This window comes from Nesoenas mayeri (assembly GCF_963082525.1).
Source record: "Nesoenas mayeri genome assembly, chromosome: 2".
Classification (NCBI taxonomy): domain Eukaryota; kingdom Metazoa; phylum Chordata; class Aves; order Columbiformes; family Columbidae; genus Nesoenas; species Nesoenas mayeri.
In genome coordinates this window covers 27,244,247-27,269,889 of record NC_137543.1, presented here as the reverse complement: position 1 = coordinate 27,269,889, position 25,643 = coordinate 27,244,247, and the positions used below count along the sequence as shown (strand labels likewise).

The 25,643-nt window shown below is 38.0% G+C and overlaps 1 protein-coding gene across 2 annotated transcripts in view; it reads right to left on the bottom strand.

Moving 5' to 3' along the window:
* RUNX1T1 (RUNX1 partner transcriptional co-repressor 1) overlaps positions 1-25,643 on the bottom strand; it is a 109,762-nt gene that overhangs the window by 10,134 nt on the left and 73,985 nt on the right. For both annotated transcript variants that reach the window (XM_080340154.1, XM_080340153.1), the window contains exons 5-9: positions 24,335-24,516; positions 16,125-16,375; positions 14,625-14,710; positions 13,615-13,816; positions 5,585-5,653 (exon numbers count right to left, since the gene is read on the bottom strand). In XM_080340154.1, coding sequence (XP_080196280.1) covers positions 5,585-5,653; positions 13,615-13,816; positions 14,625-14,710; positions 16,125-16,375; positions 24,335-24,516 — 790 coding nt within the window. The remainder of the gene's footprint in view (positions 1-5,584; positions 5,654-13,614; positions 13,817-14,624; positions 14,711-16,124; positions 16,376-24,334; positions 24,517-25,643) is intronic.

Here is a 25,643-nt window from a genome sequence, read left to right as displayed (position 1 = left end):
TCTTTTTCAAAATTTTACACAGAAAATTTGATTTGCTGCACACTAGATTTATTAATATCTTTTGAAAGAATTATTATTTAAGATATAATATTATGGACTTTTTCAAAAATGTATCTTTAAGCTCTGGAAATTAAGACTGGATTTATAATCATTAAGATTTTTTTCACTTATGTTAACAAATAAATACAAGATGTTAAGAAACCCCCAGGACTTTATTTAAAAATTTTAAATCACTGCTCTAATATATTTTCCTGGACATGTAATTTTACAAGCCAAAATTAAAATTTGTTTATGAATATTCAATTGGCCTCTTGATCTCTCCTTCAAGCACGTGTTTATACTGTGAAGACTTGACTTCCTGGCTCCACTGAGCTCTTTCTTGAGCACAAGGCTCCAGTGCACAACTGGCACTGAGCAGGCGCACACACCGACTCACTAAATTCAAACGCTCCACACTTCTTGTAATATAACTAAGTCATTGTGAGTTGTTTTTTCAGTATATACTAGAGACATATCTTTTATCCCAGAAAACATAGAGTGTCACAAATTAGTTATTTGGGTTTTGATGCAGGAAGAGTGCAAAGATTTTACTAATGAACAGTCTGTTAATTGACAACTAAAACAAGTAATTTCTTCTTTTATTTTTTTTTTTTTTAAATTAACTGCTCTAATTAACAAGGAAACCATCCTCCCTCTGAATTAGTTTATCTAATTTTCATCTTTATTCAAAGCAAAATGACAATGATTAATTGAAAATTTAATAAGCAGTAATTATTAACTTGGCAAACCTAGTACCAATTAACACTCTATTAAAACTAATTATGACATGTTTCATTCAAGTGTTTGCACTTAATTGTTTCATCCACTTGTATAAACCATCTTAATTAAATGTTCTGTTTAATTAAAAACATAGATTTCTAATAAAAATGTTTTACTGTAGATTAAAATCTAAGTATTACAATGGTGTTACGGGTTTGAGTTTTAGTGCATATATTTAACCCATGTATTTGTGTGCATGCACATGCACATAGATCCAACTCTTACATACAGATATGAAGTTGATAACTCCCTTGAGTTTTTACATCTCATAGCTCTGCATTGTTATTTAAAAAAATAACAACTACATGAAGTCTCCATTTTCAGTTAATAAGCAAATTACAATAAAGACTTAACTTTAAGCCATGTACTGAGTAAAACTGAATTAAAATGAAAGAAGAGTTCTATTACTCTGTGTGTGTGTGTGTGTTATGTGTGTACGTGTCTGTGAAAGATGTTTCAGCTTAAGTTTTCGAGGGAGGGGAATTTCTAGATAAAACTTCTGCCTTTATTTTTATGAGGCTGAAAATATGCCCTTATATTACCCTACCATAAATGTTGTTTAGGGGAAAGCCTCAGGAGAGGAAAAAACCATACCCTTCAACCATACAGCTAAGGCTTAATTTACTTTGAATATTCAAGGTGAATTAAAATTCTATCTAAGTGGCAATACAGGACAATAATTTTTGCTTACGATCAAAGCTGCAGCTAGACTAATTGTATATGCAAATCAGGCAATTTATATTTAAATTATGCATTCCTATTCTAGTCCCACAGGCACACACAGATCAGCAAAGGGAATTGGTAGGACATTTGCAAGGTGCTTGAATATTTATTACCAACTGCAAACATTCACTGATCGTGTGAAAAGAAATATACACAGGCAAGCATGCAGATGCAATTTTATTACCATTTTCAGAAAAATGAGGCAACTTAAATACAGACATTTTGTATCTATGAGCTGCCATTATTAACAAAGTGTATTTCTTTGAGAAAATATGTATTCTTGTTGATATTGCTACGAATAGAAATTATCTTTGTATGGCATGATGCACTTTCATTACATCACATAAATTTAGTTTTACATTGAGGTGTTTGCAGTGGTTAGAAATGGCAGTTTAAACTATTACATTAAACAGAAGTATGGTACTCCAACATTTTACAAAGACTTCCAATTTTATATTTTCTCATCCTATATAATCTACTTCTTTTCAGTTCAGCTATAGAAATCCAACTCTGTATTCTAATTTCTATATTGCATAAGTTATTTTACAAAGCTTCTGAGATCGTGAAGATGTTTAAAGTGCTTACGAGGCCATATGCCTGACTGATGCTTTTTAATTGGCATAAACTATGGATTGGACTTTCGTATTTCCATTAACTTTGACAACACAATTTGTATTGTGTTATACTAAGTGTGAAAACAAATAGTTAAAATACATTGGGTGTTTTGGTCACAATGCACCACCATTATTTCAACATATTGTGACCTCATGAACACCCAAGTAAATAAACTAGACAAAATTTCCTATCTCTGATTCCTGCCCATCTTCTTATAATAAATGTCTCCAGTGCCTACAGATATTTTATAGACAAAGCAAGGAGGCTTTATAGTTTCATATAACAACAAAAACTAGTATTTCTGCAGAAGTGACAAGTGACAATGAAGGAGATTTTATTTGCCTTGGTAGTACAGAGCCATGGAGACCAAGGATACCAGCACATTCTTTGTCTGCTTTTCCAGAGAAAGGAAGAGTGACTAGGTTCCAGTATCAGAAAACATGGATCTGGAAGCTTTTAAAAGCGCATACCTAAGATGCATGTATCTGCATCCTCCTAAGCATTCTTTCTTTTTAGGAATGCAATTGAAATCTTCCTTCCCTTTCAATAGCGCTAACTCAGAGAAGCTCCTGGGAGCCAACAGCCTGTGTGGAATAGGTGTCACTCAGCATGATCAGAGGTCCCTGGAGCTCACTCAGGGGAGGTACCCAACTCATCATTCACTGCTGTATATAACCTGATGTGATGATTCTTCAGCCAGCTCCTGGTCACCTCTCTCACATCGTGGGCACATTCAGTTCACATGACGAGAAAAGAGAAGTGGTAGACAGGGGTGCAGACCTCTATCACCATGACATTTTTATCACCTCACTCTCAGGCTGACCCTGGCAAAGGCAGCCAATGGGAGCTGGTGACATAAGTTAACTTCATGCTCGAAAATACACCATCTTTTTCCTGGGACTACCTTGGAGAATATGTAGGGGATTCATTTTCTTCGTATGACAAAGTATGGTCATTCTACACCTGTTTGTTAACTCCAGAGCTAAGGGACAGGGGATGGCTGTCTCTTCATGACACAGAAAGAAGCTAAGGCAACAGCCCGCAGTGGGCATGGGATCCTCTCAGTATTTAATAAAGATCAATAGGTATTTCCAGAGAGCAAGTCATCCACCCTGACATCTGATTGATGCTCTTCATGTGCCTGCCTCTCTCTTATCTACTTAGAGACACCAAGAACTTGGTTTGTACTCTTCATCTACGTACCCATAATTCAATGAGACGAACTAGGACACTGATGTCTCCTTTCCACTGTCGTATGAAACTGAGTTGGGTTCATATGGCTTTAATTCACAAGGTGCTGCATAATATGTGCTTACTCCAAAAATCAGCCTCCAAAAGTTTAAAATGAATCCCATTTTTGCATTCTTTTGAGGTTGCTTTTTAACCATTTTCATGCCAAATTGTTTCCATTCAATGGATTCAGCATCCCAATCAGACTTTTATATCTCATTCAGCTGTTTACACATTGGTCTTTACAGACATTCGAGATACCAAGATATCCACACTGAGCCAGCAGAAATTACTTGTAAGAGATTTGCAGCCTTCTTGACTGGCAGTTGCAGCCCAGCCAGGAAACTACAGAGCATCTCAAATGCCACTAGAGACCTATTCTTACAGAGCTGAATTGCACCTTTACTGCCTTGAACTGATTACAAATTGTGGATACCTCCAACTTCAGTGCGCCTTCCTGACAATGAAGACCCATGATTTATGAAGAGCAGTATGCTTTCTGAAGTTTTACTACAGCTAGTAACAGATACAGGTGTGCATCCTGCAGAAAGTCAGACTTTTTTTTATTCTCCATTTCACAGGCACACTCAGTTAATACACGGAATCTGATTTAAACCCCTGTCTGCATGAAAACAGAAACTAGAAATGGAACCAAAAAGAAAGAGATGATATATACATTCACAAGAGGCCATGTCACAGCTCCTTTAGACTACCATTTGTGGATATATGGAATGTTCATGCACATCCAATTTTATAACTCGGGCCAAAAGCTGTAATTAACTTGTATTGATAGCTTATGAAGAAACTTTTTTCTTATGTTGCATTGCTTTTAGGAGTCATAAATGACCTGATATGCCTAACAGCACAAAAACTTAGATTTTGCCAAAATAAAGTTCCTGAAACTCCACTGAGCAGTGCTCCTCTCAATGAGATTTCCTGGAACTGTATGTTTATTCTTCTTTTTCATTTAAGATAGTAGCAAAAATATGGCAAAACAAACTATAAAAATAATTTTGGGCATTGAGTTACATAAGCTACGCTTTCCTTGAGCAAAAGACAAATACTTAGTTTACTTTGTTATTTTTCATAGAAAATGCAGCAGTTCTAAAAATATTAATTAACACCTTGGCAAATCTAGACTTTACATGACAAACCCGCATCACGCAAACAATACAACCTCATGTCTGATGCAACGGTATGCCAGCATAACATTTTTAGATGTATGTTCTGTATCTAGTTTAAAATACACCAAAAAGCAGCAAGCAGTTACAGGAGATTGGATCAGAAAGCATAAAAAAACTGCAGCATATTTGCCATTTAATCATTAACTCCTGCTCAGACAGCTGCAATAGACTTCATGGCTATCCAGGTGTTCAAAAGGGGGGGGTGTGTACGAGTGTATATATAGAAGCTCAACTACCTCACTGGAGTTCAAGAGCTTCCTCCTGGTGCCTCTGCAAACAAGGAACCTCTGATATCGACGTCAAAAAAAGCAATGGTTTAGCTCTAGCACCGCAATGGGATCGTTGCCAGGAAACTCCTGTGCTCAGGCATAGTTTTAAAGTGTTGAAGAAAACTCTATACAACCACAACATCTGCCCATAGTGCTTTTCAAGCTTGGGGAAAATGCTGTCAGTGCCTGTGCAACCTCCCTGAGCAGCTGCTGAGATGGGAACTTTCTTACTACATTGAAAACTTCACAAGTTCACGAGCACAGACTTCACTGGGGTCTGACAGGCACAAAATCTTTTTTAAAATTAAGAATGGTTACTTCGCATAGCTGGAGGTTTTTCTTTAACGGGCATACTTACTTCTTTTCCGTCCTTTGGGAATTCTGACATTAATGAGGTAGAAACCTTGAAACTTAAAAAAAAAAATCCCACACAAACTTTGTATTTAAATTGCTAACAGACTGAAACTTTAGCATATCAAGTTTCAGTGTGAAACCATTATAACCCCAGAAAATGGAGGTCCTTAATGGAAGTACTGATATCCTCCTAACTATAGCAGCAGATGCTTCTATTATTAAAGATTATTTCATGTCCTGATCAGTTCCAGTTTAAGATTATTAAACACAATTTCTTCTTGTTACTTAGTAAGGCCCCTTTTCTTTTTCTTTTTCGTTCCTCACATCAGTGCATTAACAACTGCACACAGCTGCCAGAAGACTAAGCTGGTGTTTTTAAACAGTTCTTACCAGCTTTCTTCCAGATCTCCTCTGGCACGTATCCAGACGCAGGCCTGTGAAGGAATTCCCGATGTGATTCTGCAGAAGGAGGGGGTGTGGGGGGAAAAAAAAAAGGCATCATAAGCAATGACTGCTTCTCAAACAAGGTTTACAGAAATACCTTTTCCCTTTACTCAGACCAAAAAAAAAAATAATTACAGAACCTTTTTCTTATGCAAAATAAAACGGGTGCCAGGGCCGTAGCACATGTCACATAGACCAAATCAATGTTCAGGACTTGAATGTCTAATCTTAAGCCAAGCTGAGACTAGTTTGCTTTATTTTTATTTTACAGTGTCTCTATTCAACTCTATTTGTCAGTTTCCAAGCTTTTAAGGCTGGGTTTGCGAGACCAGCTGAGGGAGTGACGGGCTTCATCCTCTGTCATTCTGTTTATGAAAAGGAAGAAGAAAGAGGGCAACAGTCTGGGTTTCACACTTCTGCTCCATGAAAACAGAACGGCTGCTGACGAGCAGAGATAAAAGCCAAGATGTAATTCTAGTGATCAAATCAGCTGTCCACAGAAGAAGAAAGGGGTGTCTCTCTATGTTCAGAGCTGTGCTTTCCTATATCCGAGCCCACATCGGCAACTGTAGCTGCACGAGTTTGAAAAACAGAACCTTTAACTCTAGGTTAAGCCCCTAAACACATATGCTGCCAAACAACCTCACTGGAGCTGAAGCTCATAATTCACCCATATATTTCAATCACTTTTTGACAGCTCTTCCCCCTCCCTCCTCTTTTTGTTTAAAGGGTTTAACCTCTGGGCCTGGGCCTAAGAGCTCTGAAATCAGCAAGATCCCTTCCACACGGACTTCAAAGATGCAAGATCAGACAATACAGAAAGAAAATTCACTTTGACCTGAAATTTAGTATACAGATTCTCAGCAGATGAAAAGCTGCTCTTTTCAAACCCAGTTTGAAAACTGATTAACCATTTTTCAAAGTAATAGAGAAGAAATTTTAAAAAAAAGGAAAAAAACCATAATGGTAAGTTCATTGTCATAATTACTATTGCCTGTGTGATAGAATTCAATCATCAAAATAAAATAACTTGATTTATTACATTAGAGATAAGGTTTGCATCTTTTGAGAGATGCTGCTAGAAATCAAACATTGTGTTTGATGTCTGAGTTTGAAACATAACAAAAGTACACATGCCATTCTTTGAATACTAATTTTTACTAAATATATTCATTTTTGAATCTTATTCTTTGCTACCTTGGTAGAAAGCCACACACTTAAGAAAAACATCGAACTATTAGGTTTTGTAAATAGCTTTTTACACCACCATACATATGTGTGCAGTGCTGTTTATATACAGTAGGCTACAAAAAATTATACACATTTAAAAGATGATGTTTAATGTTGCAGACAGCTAAAAAAGGTGGAAATGACAGGGGCTATTTCAGATCTGCAAACAGTGGGGAATCCCAATCCCTGCGCCCTGTTCCACAGATGCAGTTTCTAGCACATGAATCTGCAGACACCGACAGGGTGGACTGAATGTTGCCATCTGACAGGCAGCTGAGTGGATTTCCCCAGCTCTTCTGTTTGTTGCTAAAGGATGGGATGAAAATAAACTGAATTTTTGTAGGCAGAATTTCACACCTCTCAAGCATAAATGATGGGTGTGTGTACGCAAACGTGTGTGCAAGACTCTTCAAAACAGCTAGCTGTTTACATGGGTTTAATCAACGTGACAGAGGACTTCAGACCTGATGCTGAAAATGGGAAAATCCTCAGCATCGCTTGGCTTGTATGATTCTGGTGATGACAAATATAATTGTGTACACTTCTCTTGTCCTTTGGAGGCTTTTAGACTTGCGGGAGCAGTGCCAGTTCAGTCAGGGACAGAGGCAGCAGCAGAAAACATTGCTTGAAAGCTCGGGAAAACTAAAGGTGAAAAAATAAAACTATCTTATTTGTTCTTCCTGCAATACCTCCAGAAAAAGACCCAACCAGATGCCAAATATGGCAAAACAAGGGAACTGTTGCATTTGTGCCTTGTGTTTTGTGTTGAGTTTTCCTGTCTGCTATTTAAGGTACCATCTGCTGCAAGGGGATCATAACCTTGATTTAAGCCCTTCACCATGTTACTTAGTATTAAGAATAACGAGATGTGGAGCTGATTTTTTGGTACATATGACTTCCCAAAAATGGAATTCAATGACATAAATGACCAGATTGCCAGCTAATTGTTAGAATTTCCAAAACATAAACATCAATCAAGCTCTTATTCCAACCACAAATTATTTACATGAGGAATGAGATCCTCTGCAAGAAGAATTAAATCAAGATCTTGTGAGAGACTTTCCCATAGTTTGGAATGGTGCACAAAAAAAAGACAAGGAGCACTTATGAAGATAATAAAAAACATATTTTCCAAGCAAGAAAAACAGTATTAACGTGGCTATTGTTTAGTCAGTGGTGATAAGTCCATGAAAACAACATTCTTTTGGGGGCTAAACTACAGGATGTGACCAGAGGATCGAAGTCTTATATTACTATTCTTTTTTAAGGTGTTCTTCAAATCAAGAATGACAGAACATGGTCACTAAAACTAAAACACAGAAGATCTTAAACTTGGACATCTAGTAAACACAAACCAAAAGTAATACAATTGAGTGACGTCTCTAAAATACTAAATGTTAAACCAACTGCAAAAAGCCATAATGAGGAAGAACGCACTATATTAACTGACAGACCGCAGTACCTAGAAGTCAAAGTAAATTCTGCCTGGAAATAAATGGAATGAAATCCAACAAAAATGGGAATAACCTGAAGTGACAAGGAAACTCATACCAAAAAGGATAACGGAAAAGGCTTTACATGTCAGGCATAATGCAAAGCTCTCTTAATGGTGAAAATGCAACAATGTTATTATGCAGAACAACAGGATGTACGCTACTGATTTTACTTGAAATTCATGACAAGGCATGTTTTCAGAGCACATAGTCTGGTTCCTACTGAACCAGATTAAAAAGCGCAACAAGGAAAATAAAAGCACATATACATGAGAGTGATCAGGGCTCATCTGTGAAGAACCTAAATTAAATAAAAATGAAATAGATTTTGAAATAAAAAGTGCTTTTGGAATTTTCTATTTTAACATTAAATAAACTTTTCATCACAAAATATGTCGGGCTATGAGATCATGCATGAGGAAAAGACACAAAAATTGGTCTTTGTTTCAGCCCTCACATTCTATTGAACAGCAGGGAACAACATAATGTATTCTTTTGCAAAATATATAGAAAAATTACTATTTTTAGCCTACCCTGGATTTTTTTTTTTTCAAATAAGAAAGAAGATATTAACCAAAAAAATTCCTACTGTCACAATATGTTGCCATAGGGGCCCTGGTGCACTTATTTCAAAAGCATATTCAGCCTTATGAATCATCAACAGTTAATTGATGACCCAGGTTTCTAGTGTTTAACGAGTAAAAATACGTTGTAGACTGCTTATTTTTGGTGGTTTTAAGACAAAGATAATAGGTGCTGAAAGTACTGAAAGATGTGGAGACTTGTAAGAGCAGAAAGAAATACGGGTCTGGGGAGTGAAACTGAGACAAAAACCGAGGACCAAATAAAGGATATGAACTCTCACACGATAATGAGGACCAAACCCAAGAAAACAGAACAGAAAGACTTAAAAGGAAAAGATGTGTTCAAAACTGTGAAAAAGCCTAATCCATATTTGGAAAGAAGGAACGGACAACAGGCTGAAAATACAAACGAATGGAGGTTTTTATCACCGGACAATGACATCCAAGCCTATGACAACAAAAAATTAAGAAACAGACATGAACAGCTGATCTTCTGAGGATCTTTTAGAATTTATCGTAGTTATGAAAACACTGATAGTGACAACAATACCCTATATGCCATAATGAACAGTAGGGCTTAAAAATAATAAAAGTTGCACATAACCAGCTGTGAACTATAGATTATTTAATATAAGAAATAGGTATCTTTTTATAGGTATCGATACGATTTACATATTTCATATGCAAGTTTTGCTTAATTTTACCCTATAATAAATGTAACATTGGTGGGAAACAGAAAACAAAAACAACTCAGAGCAACAAATATGCAATATTCACTGCCTTTTTTCTAAGAGTCAAGCTCAAACATGTGCCACTCCAATTAATGAAATACATAAATACAAATCTGAGTAAGTATAATACTGAATGGGAGTTCCTTGCTAACTGTGTTGGGGGCTGTGACTTTCAGGTATTTTTACCTACATCTTTGCCCTGATGCATTTGTGTGGTTATTAAAATACTGCTTGAACATATGAATTTGTGTTAAAAATATAATTGTGTTCTCATTTAAAAAGAATAAGAAAAGAAAACCACACAGGTACTACGTTACTGGATCAGTGTCAACCAAGAGCAAACTTCCAATAACTAGCAGCAAGAGATTTTCTCTCTTTTATGCCACCTATGAGTTATTTTGCAAAGCACTGCAATAACAGGGGTGGGATAAGGAATGGATAAAAGTGATCCTAGTCCCAAGAAGGTCAGAAATGAATACTGACAATACAAATGCAGAATGTTTCCACAGCTGTAACCCTGTCTAACAGCATGCAATTCAGTACACTACAATCCAGCCCAAACCTCCCGTGCGTGAGCGGATTAAGAGCAATAGTTAATATCATCAGTGACCAGTATTACAGAAGCTTCAAGTTCTTGAATTACAAGTTATAAATGTTACTGTGGTATTCACAGCATTCCCGCTAGCTCATGTTGAGAATATCATGCCTATCACAGCAATGCTGATTATCTGCAAATGGAAAGATTTTATAATAGCAGCATGAACAGACATGTATCGATAGGAATGACCTGGCTAACACTGAAAATATGAGGGTGAACAACCTTTGATAAAATATAAACTAGCTCTGAAATGGTTAACATTTAAAAATATATTAAGACATGGCTAACCTATGTGTTTTTGACAAATTCATATACTTCTGAGAATCCTGGCTTCCTGGGGCAAATCCTGCAGGTATTTGCACTCTTCAGTTGGAGATTTCAAACTCTGTTTTGTAAGATTTCCATTCAGATAAATTCAACAGACACCAAATATCAACATCACTGCAGACCTTCTGATGTGTGCCTACACCACTTATCTAGAGCCACAGCTGCACTCAATAAGGTTATACATCTTGTTTATAACCCATGATGTTGAAGAACCCTCATCTTTAATTTATCTGACTGTGTGTATTTCAGTGTACAATGTCTGATATGTGTAATTATTCACTATTAGGATGAAAGTTGCAGTCCCGCTGCAGTATGTAGTACTGAAATTCTGCAGCAGAAACAGAGGAGCCAGATGATGTATTATTCACTTCATAGACCATCACAGTTCATCAACTGAATATATATATAAAGTCTGAGTCATTTTTAGACTTTCATAAACATGTATTATTCAGACTGAAAAGAATGGACCCATCTTACCTTCAGCAGAGTATCAGAGAATAATGAGAGCTTGTAACCTGTTGTAGCTGGCTAATGTGTGTATTGGATTACACTGCATTAAAACCAATGGTCAAATATTTCATTTGATTTCTTAATTAAAAATATCAACAGAAAAATACCGATCAGTTACTGTGAACTGTCAAGCCCAACATGATTTACAGGGATGTCAAATTAAAAAAACCACAAAGAACTTTGGCAGAAAAAAAAGGTCTGCTGGTTCAAAAGGATGACCTTTTCTTTTGGACTCAAACTATCTATGCTAAATTTCAGCTCAGAGTTTTTCAGAGAGAGCTATCTATGAAGACCACGGTATAATGTTTGTAGTGAGAACTTACCACTTCAGTGATGATATTTTAACCGTAAAGAGAAAAAAACAAAGGCAGAGAAAATGTAGCCATGTGCCTCCCCCACTTTTTTTTTCTCTTGCTAGTGGAGGTGACAAGATGGATTTAAACGGTGGATTACCTCATTTAAAAAAAAAAAATACAAAGGGGAATCAATGACATTTAGAATCTCTGCAGCAAAAGAACGATATTTACATCTTGTGACACTTTAACTGAAGTACTGGAGGAATTTTTCAACCCCTTCCTCCTCACTTCCAAACTAAAATAAAAAGCCCTGAGCAGAACAGCGGCTCAAGGTTCGCAGATATTGCTTCCATTTTATTATACCTCTGAACGTTTGTTTTGTTAACTAGATTACTAACAGAATTGAGGAAATACAAAGATTACCCTTCCATAGACTCCAAAGTAAGTATTTTCTGCCTTACAGGTCAAACACAAAAGCACTTCTTATCAATATTTACAACTGACATGGATGCTACACCACTGAAGCAATGCAAGTTTCATGTCTGTGAGTCTAGGGAAGTAATTTTTAAAGTCAAATAACCAAAATGGACATGCCAAAATTGAAATAGACTCACTCCAGCCAGCACAGTTATACCCATAGTACTGTAGAAGTGACTGGTTTTGATGAATGTCTTGAGTTGAAGTTTCTTTGGGTAAATTATAAAAACACATTTTCCTTTCAGTTTTTTTTACCTACTAACTATACTTACAAGCACTATGGCTTGGCTCTTTTTGCCTCATAGCTGTACTAGAGATGGGTGTCACTGCTTTTCATCTAGGGGTTTCCTCACAAGTGTTCTTCCTGAAGCTGCAGACATGATCAGCATTTCAGACGCCATATTTATGAGTCCTTCTTTACATTACATTTAACAGTATTCATACAAGCCATTACCTGAATGCTTCTTTTTGAGAATGGCTTCTCTAGGGACTAGACTTACTAGTGAAGTTGGGAACAATATTTCCATAACCCTTCCTTTCACTGACTGAAGCTAATTTATAGAGCTATTGGCTCAGATCATTTCACACACACACACAAAAGGTTTGTTTGTTATCAAGAAGCACTAAATATTACAGCATGAACTTTAAAGATTTACCACGAGGAAGATGGAGAGGGTATTAGATATGTTTTTTTGTTTTTCTAGTTGCAATTAAGTAAGTTTTAGATTTAATAAGTTACTCTTAAGGGTAAAAGGAAAACACAGCTTTAAACAAAAGAGTTACCAAATAGCAAACACATTCAACTCTACTAATGACCACAGCTCATGACGATTTTAAGTAGATGGCATTTGATATGGATAATTTATTTATCTAAGCTAAATATTAGACAAGCAACCAGCAGAGAACAAAAAAGGTATGACCACTAGGTGCTAATTTACCACACTTGCCATGAAGGTGAGGGGATAGGGCAGAACAGGCCAAAATATTAATAAACTACAGAAAATAAAGCTTGCTTTTATACTTGGGGTAGTTGTGAGTGGCACTGTGTGTGACTGTGAAGGCCTGCAGGGGGTGAAAGTCCCACTGCTTGGTCTGTTCCATGTAAGCGAGCTTTGCAGTCTGAGCTGAGCTCAGCGAGCAGTACCAAGACCAGCTCAGGCACAGCTGTGTGAGCTGCAGCCATGGACACAGACTGAGGAGGATCACCTGTGTGGCTGTGGGCATCCCAGGTGCTGTTTCTTTCTTACACAGAAACAAAATACAGCTAAGGACTGCCCTTATCTTTATATCTCTCTTCATTTTCTTAGAAAAGACAACTTCCAAGTCAAATAATTTTATTTGAGAGGCGAAAGCCCTTGTTTTCACAGTGATAATCCAGAAGCACCTATAGTTTCCTTAATCAAGCAGGCAAGGGAGGGAGACAGAGGGGATAGAGAGTCAGTGCACATCTCACCGCTTTGCCATCCCTACACGGCAGTCTGTCCTTCCACCCCACCACTCTCAGACATTGCTGAATGGAAAGCAAGTCAAGTATCATCAAAACCATCAAGCCATTTCACATGTAAACATGACTGTTAGGGCATAAGGGCTATAGTTAATTCAGTAGTCAGCAGAGAGGAATATTTCACCACTGTCACAAAAGAAGGATCAGAACAACAAATGCAAACTTCCTCTAGCATTTAGCTGAGTTGAAACAGGATCAATAAATAATTTTTAATGAGGATACTTACCCAGTGTAACTGGATCTGGATTGACTGGACTCTGCTGTCTGGAATGACTACTGCTGCTGTTACCGCCTTTTTTTAAATCTTCTGCATCACTGTACCGTCGTATCCAGTAATTGAGCTCCTCACGGTCTGCTTCTTGACATCGCCGTAGTACAGTGAGAGATCGCCTTGTTTTTTCCACCATGTCCATTATACAGTTTAACAGCTATTAATAGCATCAGATGGAGCAGAGAAAGTTAAAAACAAAAACAAACAAAACAAACAAAAAACCAAACAAACCAACAAAAAACAAACAAGGAAACAAAACCCAGAATATTTTATTCATAAACTGACAGAAAAATGAAGAAAACATTAATGTGGTGAGTGCCTGGGTTTATAAGAACAAAGAAGTCTCTCCTTGTTATTTCAAATACAGCTGAAAAATTCTAGCTTTGCTTTTAAGAATGGCAAGTCTTCCTGTTTAAGTTGTGGTCCCAAACTGTACAAATAAGGATTTCTGGGGGAAAGGGAGAACAAAAAGAAGAAAAGACTGAACTGACTGCAGTCCCACCACTAATATCACATGGTACCACGCAGGCCAGGAGATTTGGTCCAGAACTGATGCCTAAAAATGCTGTAAGAGCTAATAAATTCAAAGAAAAACAAACACACACAAAATCCCCAAACAAACAAAAAACTACAACAACAGAAGAAAAACAAAACAACCAACCAACCACAAAATCAAAACATAATTAAACAGCAGTAAGGGTGAGGATCACTTGTTGCAGATTCAGGGTTTATGGAGCAGTGCCCTCTCCACTTTCGGCGGTCTCTAACGCTCAGAGTACTGCAACCTGCACCTGAGCAGCAAGGCCTAATGAGAGCTACCTAATGGGGAACATCAAGCCCATAGATTTAATGACCAACTCTAACTTGCCCAGGGATTCATATTTTTTTAGAAGAAAAAGTTTAAATTCCTGTCTCAACAGAGCTCCTTTCAGACAATTATACATAAGAGTATATTTATGCCTTACATGGTCAAGGTGTTTCCACTCTTCTGCCCATTCTCTGTCTGTTAGCCTGTGATCAATCATTTCTTCTTGACGTGTGCCATGCAACCCTGCCAAAAAGGAGCAAATCATGTTTACAATGTTGCGAGTCCTCTAGGGGGAGAAAAAAAAAGAAAAAAGAGCCTATCAGACAAATATACCACACAATAACTGGTCTAGTATCAGGAATGCCACCACAAAAATAAATCGATGCTTAAAAACTTTGCTCTAAATTCTCGTCAGCACTTTTCCCTACACAAGATGTTACTGTTTTACTCGATTTAATGCCTTCAAGTCTACAAGTTCCAGATGACCTCTCAGAAATGGACACAACCCTTTCTGACTATATATACGACTATAATATATATAACACATGCAATATATAACTTTTCAGTACTCGAAGTCAGCAAGACAATTATTCATTAACTTAATGTATTGAATACTAGCTGTACTTCAGAGAGTTGAAGAAATATTAGTCTCAACTCAATGTTATTTCACTAAATGCAGTAATTACTACCATGTCAACAGAGCATCATTAAGGGTTCATCCCTTCACAGATGTTTAAACAACATGTGGTTAAAATGTAGCACATATATCAGAGCAGCTGAGAAGATGATACAGACAAGCCAGTATTTATTATCAACACTCAAGAGAAGCCGACACTTGCTCTTTGTTTTGCCTCCTTTATACAGATGCTGAATATTTGTAAATGCTCCTCTTTTATTGAAGATTTGTTTAAAACAAGGAGGAATAGTAAGTGCAGATGTCAAACAGGCCAGGCAAATCCAAGAGCAGACGACATCCCATTAAATCAAAACGTGCTGTGTGGGGTGTAGTTGGTGCCTCTGCAGACATCCCCATGCTGTACTGTACTGTGAGATGTCACACACAAAACACTTCCCCAAAGGCTTTCCTCTGGTCTAAGCTAAAATCAAGCTCCATTGATGTTGTTATTGTCACAAATGTAGCATTAAAAGAAAAACAAAAGGCTCTACCTATCCTTGCCTGCTAGATACCTAATGCCCATATCATCTACGTAGCTGTGAAAGCCCAGGTTCCTCCTTCTTCTGCCTCACTTGCTTTAGAGCAGGGGTGTCAAACTCATTTTACTGGGGGCCACATCAGCCTTGCAGTGGCCTCCAAAGGGCAGAATGTAATTTTAGGACTGTATATATGCAACCACTCCGACATTTACAGAGCCCTAAAATGACATTCAACATACTTTGAAGGTCACCATGAGGATGATGTGGCTCCTGGTGAAAATGAGTTTGTCACCCCTGCTCTAGAGGATAAGAGACTTTGACAAACACAAATCTGAAATACAGCCATTAGAAGCAGCAGGATGGACAAATATCTACGGAGGTTACATCTGAATGGCAGGTACGTTTAATTGGCAAAAAAAAACCCTTTTCAAAATACAGAATATAATTACACAGAAAAGATAAACCTGAAAAAAAAACAATGCAGAAAATCAACATGCCTTACCCATAGGTCTGTTTCTGTCCCTGAGGTCCCTGTGGTTGGGGTGTCTGTATGAGTCCCTGTAGTGGTGGGCAATGGCCATATCATCCAAACGATAATGCTGAGGTGGAGGTGGGGTGGGATGAGGCAGACCATTGGGCTGATAAGATAAGCCATTATTTGGACTGTACCGCTGGCCTGGGCTAATAGTGCAGGGCCGCTTGCTTGGATGCTCTGAGTGCAAAGGCTCTCTGTCAAAGCCATTTTCTTTGGTTCTGAAAAACAAAACGAAGGAACTTTAATTCACTTAGTGAGCAGAGTTGCTCAGGAACACGCACCCCCACCTACACATGTGGCTTCAGGAACTAAAGCTTGTTCTTTCACTTTGCTCCAAGTGTGTCGTGTTGCAGAACATTTCATAACACTGCTTATTCAAAATATACAAAGGACACATTCACCTTGTCTAACTTTCCCTGTAGCTTGAGAAATGCTAACTAGCAGGGGGAACCTTCCAAAGGAGCGGCTTAAAGAGCCGGGCTGGAGAGCCAGTGGCGTTCACTGAAATCACGAGCTGATGGAATGGATACGCACGTAATTGTGGAACTGGAACAATCAACTGACACATGAAGCCAAAGGCTGAGAAATTCCTACTTCAGTAGTTCTATAGCGGAGAGTGATATGGGTAAAGTTGCAGTTCATTTATTTTTTTTTTTAAGAGGATTGCACACACACTTATGGTAACACATGTCGGTGTGCATGTAATTGGCTGTATGTAATGCCAGGATGAGCTCCCAGCAACAATCACTCCAGATGATAAGAAACGCTTCCTTCAGAGATTTTTATACTGTCTTGGCTACACCTGTCAAAGGTTCAATGCCTGTCATTAGTTTTGTGGGAAGATGTGGTGGGACTCGAGTCCTCATTAACATTCAAGATTTCCCACCCCATTATTCTTAGACAGTGTTTGTATGAACAAGCAATTTTGGGGAGTTATCAAGGAGAAGGGCAGTATTTTATGTTATAGATACTCAATAATTCTATTCATGATCAGCTATTTCCAAAGAAGCCTCTAGTTCGCACCTCTGCCTGAGAACCTGGAACTCACACTGAATGTGTTTTCCATTAAAATACAGTGAAAGGCTAGAGTTACTTCAACAGCTTCACAACTCCTTTTAGGGAAGCTTACTTTCACTGACGTATGGTTTTTGTTCTTTTGGTTTTTTACCACTGGAATAAACAAAACCTACCAAATATTAGCTTTGAACATAAATTTTATTAGATATAAATATCACAAACTGTTGAGGTTGCATCCCTCCTTCCAAAAACCCTTATTAAACAGCTGATACATCTCAGCCTTTTTTGAAGAGAACTTTTTACTCCATGACTTATGGATGGCAACCAACCTTGAGGGACTGCCTGTGGAGAAACACTCCATGTATTAATTGTTGCCCCTCAATAGGTTCTCCTTTAGTGTTAATGCAAGGAAGGATGAAACCAAATATTTGCCAATATCCACTGGGAGAGACAATCAAAGTAAGATCTTGCAATTACCAGCAAGAAACGAAAAGATGGGTTGCACCAATTCCAGGGGGAGTAAGATCTTCCAAGGACCTCACCACAACCACTAATGCCAGAAAAGCTGTATGTATACATATTTTATTATACCTTAACTTGGCAAACAGGGGAGAATCTTTCACCAATACAGCAGGACAGCTGTTCTACTTTTGAGCAGAGCTATAAAAGACATACTTTCTTAAAGCAGAATATGTACCTTGTTCCAAAGCAAACGCAGAATGGCTGTGAAAACTCCTAATCAGGAAAACCTGAGGACCATCATATATTTTTAATGAGTTTTGGCAGGCTGGACCTCCTTGCAATAACTCCCAATGGGTAGTGATGTTTTTGACAGCTTTCCAAGACAAGTTTTGCATTTAGTTGCTGGTGTGTGTTCTCTTTTCACATATCTGCTCAAACTCTATATCCAGGTCTTTCAATTGTAAAAAAAATACTATGTAAGCAAAATATGGACTTTCTCATATGTATAAGCCAACCTACTGATTTGCCGAAGTTCTTCAGCGGTACAACTAGAATGATCTCTAACAAAGATGGGGAGAAAAAAAACAAACATGCAAACTATAAATAATGAAATAATTTTGTTGTCTTTATTTGATCACTCATTGTGGGAGAAGCAAACCAGAAAACTGTGACAAGTAGGAATCCAGTTTTCCCTTTCCGAACTATAATGAAGACATTAAAATAATATATTTTCACACAAATATGCATATTTGCACCTTACTATATAGGTACCTCTGTATTTATTTTTTTTATTAGGAATGCTTTATACTTAATCAACTGAACTGGAATGAACTGCATTAGCTTGGAGAACACACCAGCATATCCATTTTCATCTAGAACCCTGAGTCTAACTAACACAGAAATTAACATTACCTTTGAAAACACATTTACTGAAATTAAATTCCTGTCTTTCCTATTATAACTGAATCACAGAATCACAGAATGTTAGGGATTGGAAGGGACCTCAAAGATCATCTAGTCCAATCCCCCTGCCGGAGCAGGGTCATTTCTGGGTGTTGAAACCTTAATTCTACAATTTGTTGTTATATTTTCTGCACTGGCAAAATTAACAACTTAGCAGAATACCAGAATGAGGCTGTATATAAACTCAGTGTTTTTGACCATATAAAGTACATTAAAAAAAAAACAATCTCCAAAGTCTCATAAGAACAGGAATCATTGGCAAATGTACTATATCTGAATATAGTGATAGAAGACGAATACTGAGGAATGGCATAATTCAGATGCTCTGAACCTAACCTACTATGCTTCTGTTCTCAGTCCTACTCGTTTTTCCAGGTCTCACTCCCTTGGGAAAAGAACATTTCTCCAGGTGCCTGGGGAAGCGCTCCTGTTTCACAGGTATTGGCAGACCCATGTGAGTACCAGTTCCGAAACACCCACAGTTTTCATCTGATTTGTATCTGATTCATCTGATTTTGCAAAGCAACAACAAGCTGTAGAGAGGAAATAACATTAAATATGCAGGAAGCCTAACTGACACATTTTCTTGTTTTTCTTTTTCTTGCTCCTATTGGTCACGTTTTCCTTGACATACACATAAATCAGCACCATCGTTTGGAAAAGCAGCAATTTGATATAGATGGGGTCCTTCAGCTATAAACATGCAAGTAGTCATTTTACTTGTAGCCATGATTTACTCAGATTAAAGATAGCAGAATAGATACTAGCCATTAGTCTGCACCCATTTAACAGATTTTATGTTGTTTGTAAATTACCCTTTCAATTTTACATTATAGTAAGTTATAATTTCTTGTGTAGGAAACCTGACCATGCAAAATTGCCTTGGCTGAAAAATTAAGTTTCATCTGATCAAGAGTATTGTACTGATTTGAAAGAACACTGAAGTCAGCTTGCAGGAAGGAGGCAAAGCTGTTTATCTGCTATTTGTGCAAGATTTGAATTGGACTGCCACCAACAAAGTCTTGATCAGCAAAGATGTGATAATGCCTTGTTGGAATAAAATACTTATTTTGTTTATAATACTGTGCTAACCATTCATATTATAAAAATATATTTAAAATTACAAGGGGAATGGCTATAAGACCTATGAGCATCCTTCACCTTATTGAGATGTGAAGAAACTTCTTAAAATAAAAATATTTGCCTAACAGAATTATAAAAGTCAGTCCATATTTCTAGTTACCTTCAACATGAATACATTGTCAGGGGTGCCAAGGGTACAGCAAGCACAGCAGCACTTTCTAAACTCACAAAACAAGCATGGCCACCTTTGTTTTGTAGATATCCTAACAGATATATTTTTACTTAAAAATGCCCTATATCCACTTTGTAGGCAGCTGTCATAAACAGTCACTATATGACATGCTCATATGCCATACAGCCCTTCTGAACAAGCTCCAAGGATGACTAATTAGCAAAAGGTCTCTTCTACTTAATGTATTTTAAATCATGTTATTTATAACTAGGCATTCATTCACTGAGACAAAAAACTCACATTGGTCCAAGTTCCTTTGCTTTACTACAGTAGAATGTAAACTCCAAAAGTTGTAAACAAAATATAGTGAACACTTTGTTCATGACATGTCATGAACAAATTACTAAAATGTGTTGTCTCCTCAGGTGTCAGTTTTTCTCTCTTGCAGTGACTGATGGTTCCCAGTGTTATTACAGAAACAGATTGATCTTTTTAATGAGCTAGTTTAATAGACTCCAAAATCTCACCGTGGCTGCTCATCCGTGTCAGACCATATGCACCAAGAAAACATTCAGTAAAACATGAAGCTCTGCTGTCAGATTGCTCTATAAAATCTCATGTACAGTAGATTTGGATATGCAGATAAATAACCAGAATTGGAAAGTGCGTATGCAAAAAATGTTATGAAATTATAAGCAGAAAAAAATTACTGAATGTGGATTTTCTTTAAGAAAAATCACAAGATGGATGTGGTTATGTGCAACACATACATTCTACTTCCTTTGCCTAATCCCTTACTCTATTTTACCTCTGTTGGCGTCAACAGGATGCAGTTACCTGTGCCCAAAATAAAAATGTAAATATGGAAGAATCTGTTTATATGTATTTCTAACATATATGTGTATGTATCACATGCACAGACACACACACACATATATATGAGATACAGATATATATATATATATATATATATGAAAGATACATACATATACATATATATATACACACAGATAACATACACATTATATAAAATGTCTGTATCATACCCCTTGGGAAGTGAAAAAGTTGCCACAATTTACTTTAGTGAGAGAGGTATCTCCAAACAAAATCATTCCAACTGTATTTAGTTTCCCTTAAAAGGCATTGCCTTTTAGTAATTTTTCCCATATTCTAACAACAGTCATGGTGAACCTTTCTCTTAAAGGATGCCTGATATTTTCTGCTGTATTTTTATTAGTATATTTGAAAACTACTTAGATATCTAAACAAAAGGTATATTTATTTCCAGGTGTTTCCTCCTGCTCCTCTGTAAACAATTAAAATAATTAATAGTGTAATGACTACAAAGCCAGACAAGTATTTGGTTTCAATACTCAGTCTATGCATGCTCTAACTCTGAGGACAGCTTTTTGTGGTTGATTTACTTACATTATTCAAATTAAAAGGTATACAAACTCCCATTCAGTAAATTTAAGAATCTTTCCAACAGAGTCTTGCTCTTTTTACTATATCTGTAGTACAGACGTTCTTGAGTGCACAAGACAACCCCACTGAACTTGGTTCAGCCAAAACTATGGTATACGCTTATTTTTCTTCTGTAAAGCTTTAAACATAGTCAGGGAAATAGCTGAGTCTAACCACTGACACGGTTGTTTGATACTGAAAAAACAACAACAACAACAACAACTTATTTTTTTAGCTCAAGACACCATTCCAATGGGCGAGTTGTCAGCCTTTCCAGGTCTTTCATTTCAGCAAAGAATCTCAGGGTCAAAAAAGAAAGAATGGGTTTTTCTGAAACACCACTCCCCCAGAACTGAGTAGCCCAACTTCAAGCAGCCATCGACAGAAGCTGCTGGTCGAGAACTTTGGCACCTCAGAGTGCATATGCCAGTGGGACACCCCACATTACAGCCTCTCCCTGGACCCCGGGATTTCAAGCGCAGCATCTTACCCACAGCACTGGAAGTTAAGCTGTCTACTCCTCACCCAAAAGCTGCATTGCTGCGTGAGGAGGAACTGAAGACTCCCCAGGCTGGACTGAGCCCAAGAGAGACTTCACACGTGAAGCCAAAGGCACTTGCTCGAGAGCAGAGGCTTCTGAGCATCCATGTATTTTAACTAAAAAGAAACACTGAGGAAAATAAAAAAAGTCCATAAACCAGACTTAAATCCCTCTAGGTCTAGGCCTCAGTTTTATTTAAAACATGAAGACTGACTTTAAAATCCAATATTCTTCTGATCTGCTGTCCCCTTATGGGCTACTCCTATGTCCTTTTTGCTATACGACTAACACGGGGTCTTTTTGTTACAAAGTTCTCATACCAGTCTTTACCTGCACCACCCATCCCCTCCCATGCAACCAGGACTCAAACTACTGTTGGTGAGACTGTACTCATTAAAAAATAACCAAAATTCAAGATGTCATACTGGGTCTTCAAAGGCGGGGAATATTGATGCAGAAAGCTAAGGAAGAAAAACAAAGGAAATATTTTATTGTCCACTTTTCCTTTATGACTTTATGGGAGAAGCGAGCAATACTGCTCTCTGTTAGCAGGGGAAAAGGTGAGCTAGGGCTGTCAGAAGGTACATCCCTCTTCTCTGTATTCCCTGCCAAGCAAGACCTCACAGGCTCATAATTCAATGTGTGTATATCTACTTGTAGGACAAATACCATGCCTGCTACTGACATTGGACTACAACATGCTGATATTTAAGTTATTCACAAGATACACAAGATTTTAAGGGGCCTTTTTAACAGACGTTTCAGTACACCACTCTGCAAAGACTGAAGATATACAGCAGAACTGCCCCAGGGAGCTAAATTTCAGCTTTGGAAATGTTACCTCTCTGCACAGAGAAAGAGACTACATGGAAAATGTCTGAAAATTAATCATGTCTCTTGGACGCAGTTAGCAGGCTCCTGTTAACACCAATGCCTGTTTCAGTTTGGTATAGTTGTCAGGAAAAAATGGTGAAAAGAGAATACATGGAAAAGGGCTTCTCTGCTGGTATCTTTATTTTATTTCTGGTCCATAGGGATTTATTTCCCTGAAATACAACCAACTTCAAATACTTTCACAATTTCATCTAATGGCAACGGTATTTTATTTTTTACTGTTCACTTCTAGCTATCAGTAGCTTAAGTTTTACTATGTAGATATTTTAAAGATCTTGCACCTACATCATTAATATCTCACTTGCATATATACCAAAATATTTGGTGTTGAATTTTCGTCTACCAGCCTCATGAACTTTCAGACTTTGCTTTCTCCATAGGCTTAGTGCTATCATGGCCTGTCCCCATACAATGTCGCCTGTCCCTATACAATGTCACCTGTAAAAACTTGTAAGCCTTCTTGACTTTGCAAATCTTCATCTTTTTTCATTTAAAAGATAGCTGGAACACTTGTGAGGTTTTATGCGTGTAGGTAGTGGCATTTCACAAAAAAAAAAAAAACATTGTAGAAGTTTTCCACACTATAAAATACATGGCAAACAGAACTAAGAAAAATCCAATATTCTGGCTTCTCAAAGGTAATATATGCTAGCTCAATTTCTAACACTGTCACAGGAAGACAGTTAAATATAAAAAAACACAGGAGTCATTTTATTGTAACACTAAACAAAGAACTTTATTCAAATAAGAAAAAGAGAATACCATTTCATATCCCTAAAGCTGTTGTACTTTGCACATGTGCACTTGCTTGCACTGTTTCTACACAGACTCTTTCTCAGCTCAACAATAAAACAGATTTCAGTCAACAATTCTCCTATTAGGAAGAACTATCCTCATGCTTATTGGATATATGCATATGGAAACATGGCACGGCAGCAGGAGTCAAAGCCGTGACTGCACTCCGGAGCTTGCCTTGTACTTCCCAATATGAGTGCCTAGCCACTTCACCCATTTTTACTGTTTAATCCAACAAAACCTCAAATACAAAGGACTTGCACAGGGAACTGGAGCAATCTGCTGCTTGTCACTTTATGCTATAGAGAAATACAGGGTGTTTCAAAGAAATGGACCCAATTTGCAATCACTATATCTCTGCAACCACAAACTGCCCATGAAGGAATCTTACAGTCTGTGCAACAGGTAGAGGGAACATAGAGCATTTATAAAAAGATTACTAAAACTTTGTAATTTGTAAATTTTCGTATACTTGTAACACGTTGAGTCCATCTTAACACCCTGCACTATGCACTAAACAGTCAGTATGTTACTGGCTGGCCAGTGAGACTTTGCTGCCTGAGTCGGCGTGTGCACGTTTCTATATACATGTGCAAACACATGTACACAAAGGCAATTCAGCCATTGTGCAGCTGTAGTGTGGGCAGGACCTGCACCCAGGGAACACCCCCCCAGTCCCCCCAGGCACCCACCCACCCACACACTTCCCCTTTGCTAGCAGAGCTCGGCACGTTCCACTCATGGGACATATCTGAGCGGGGTATGAGAGGCACTGGGGCTGCTCACCTGTCTGGAGTTCGCCTCTTCCCGTTTTCGTTCACATCGAGAAGCAGCTCTGAGGAGTCAACAGGTGAGGTGGTGCTGGCATCCAGAAGCAGCTGTTCGTGCTGGGCGAGGTACTGGGCTGGGTTCTGCTTGGCTAGCCTTGCACAGTGCAGCAGCTCCCGCTGCAGCAGGGGCAGATTGGCCTGCAAGAGCGGTGCACACGTTAAGGAGGGTGGCTTGCGGGTCATTTCAACAGAGACAAAGCGGAAAAAGCAGAAATCAAACGAAACCCTGCTCTGGAATGAAACTGTTGCAAGCATCCTCAATTAGATTTGTGGTTGCTAGCTACATGAATTCGGGCAGCCTCCTCCTTACAGGGTCAAGTATGGCTGTGGTAGTGAATTTACTTACAAGAGTGGAAAATAAAACCATGCCCAGTGCTGTGAGAAAACTAAATCTGAGCTCCACATCTTCAGAAAGAGAAAAAGCATTGCCTGGCTGACTTCATCTCCTTTCTTACTATGCAAAACCTGATTTCTTATGGAGCAGCAGTTTTCAACAAGTGACAAACCTTCTTCAGTATTTGTTTCCTGTTCAGACTGCAGTTAGTAACTAAAAATTGTTTGAAACCATAGGATCTGTGGCTCTATAACTTGCTTCTGTCACTGTCCTTCAAGAGCCTTGGGGAGAACAGGATTGCCCTCAACTTTCCCATTACACTTGCAGTTACACTTAAAGATAAAAATTACAGCAAAATCTCACATTCCAGAGCTTCAGTTAATTACACAGGGGGCTGTGACCCTCCTCCTAGTCAAATGCAGCTTGAAGAGCTTTTTTTATCTTCATCTCAGGGCCCCAGTGGGACTTGGGTAATGGTCTGGAGAGTACTACGACTCAGACCCTGAGTATTGAAAATGCTCACTTATCCCTGGGTGGCACATTTTGCCCATACACTGGGGTCATATTTAGTCATACTTCTTGCTGGATCTGGGACCAAGGTGGAAGTGTAAGATCCTCGCAGTGGAGGAGACAGTTACACATCCTGGGAAGCTTCTTCCTTTCTTTGCAGCATATGCATACATTGATAACTGAGATAGTCCAGTCATTTCTTACCTACTTATTTGTACCATAAAGTGATGTGCCCTGACATCTTCTGTTCCATGCCTAGTGCACAATGATTTGTTGCCTGGGGATTTTCAAGAATTGAATTAAATTTCATGACCTTTAGTAACCAGACATAAGACAAGGAACTCCAATGGTCTCCTTTGCTTTGAAATAACTCCGAGCATATGCAGAGGTTCAGCTCTGCCTGTAGAAGCAGTTCTGTCAA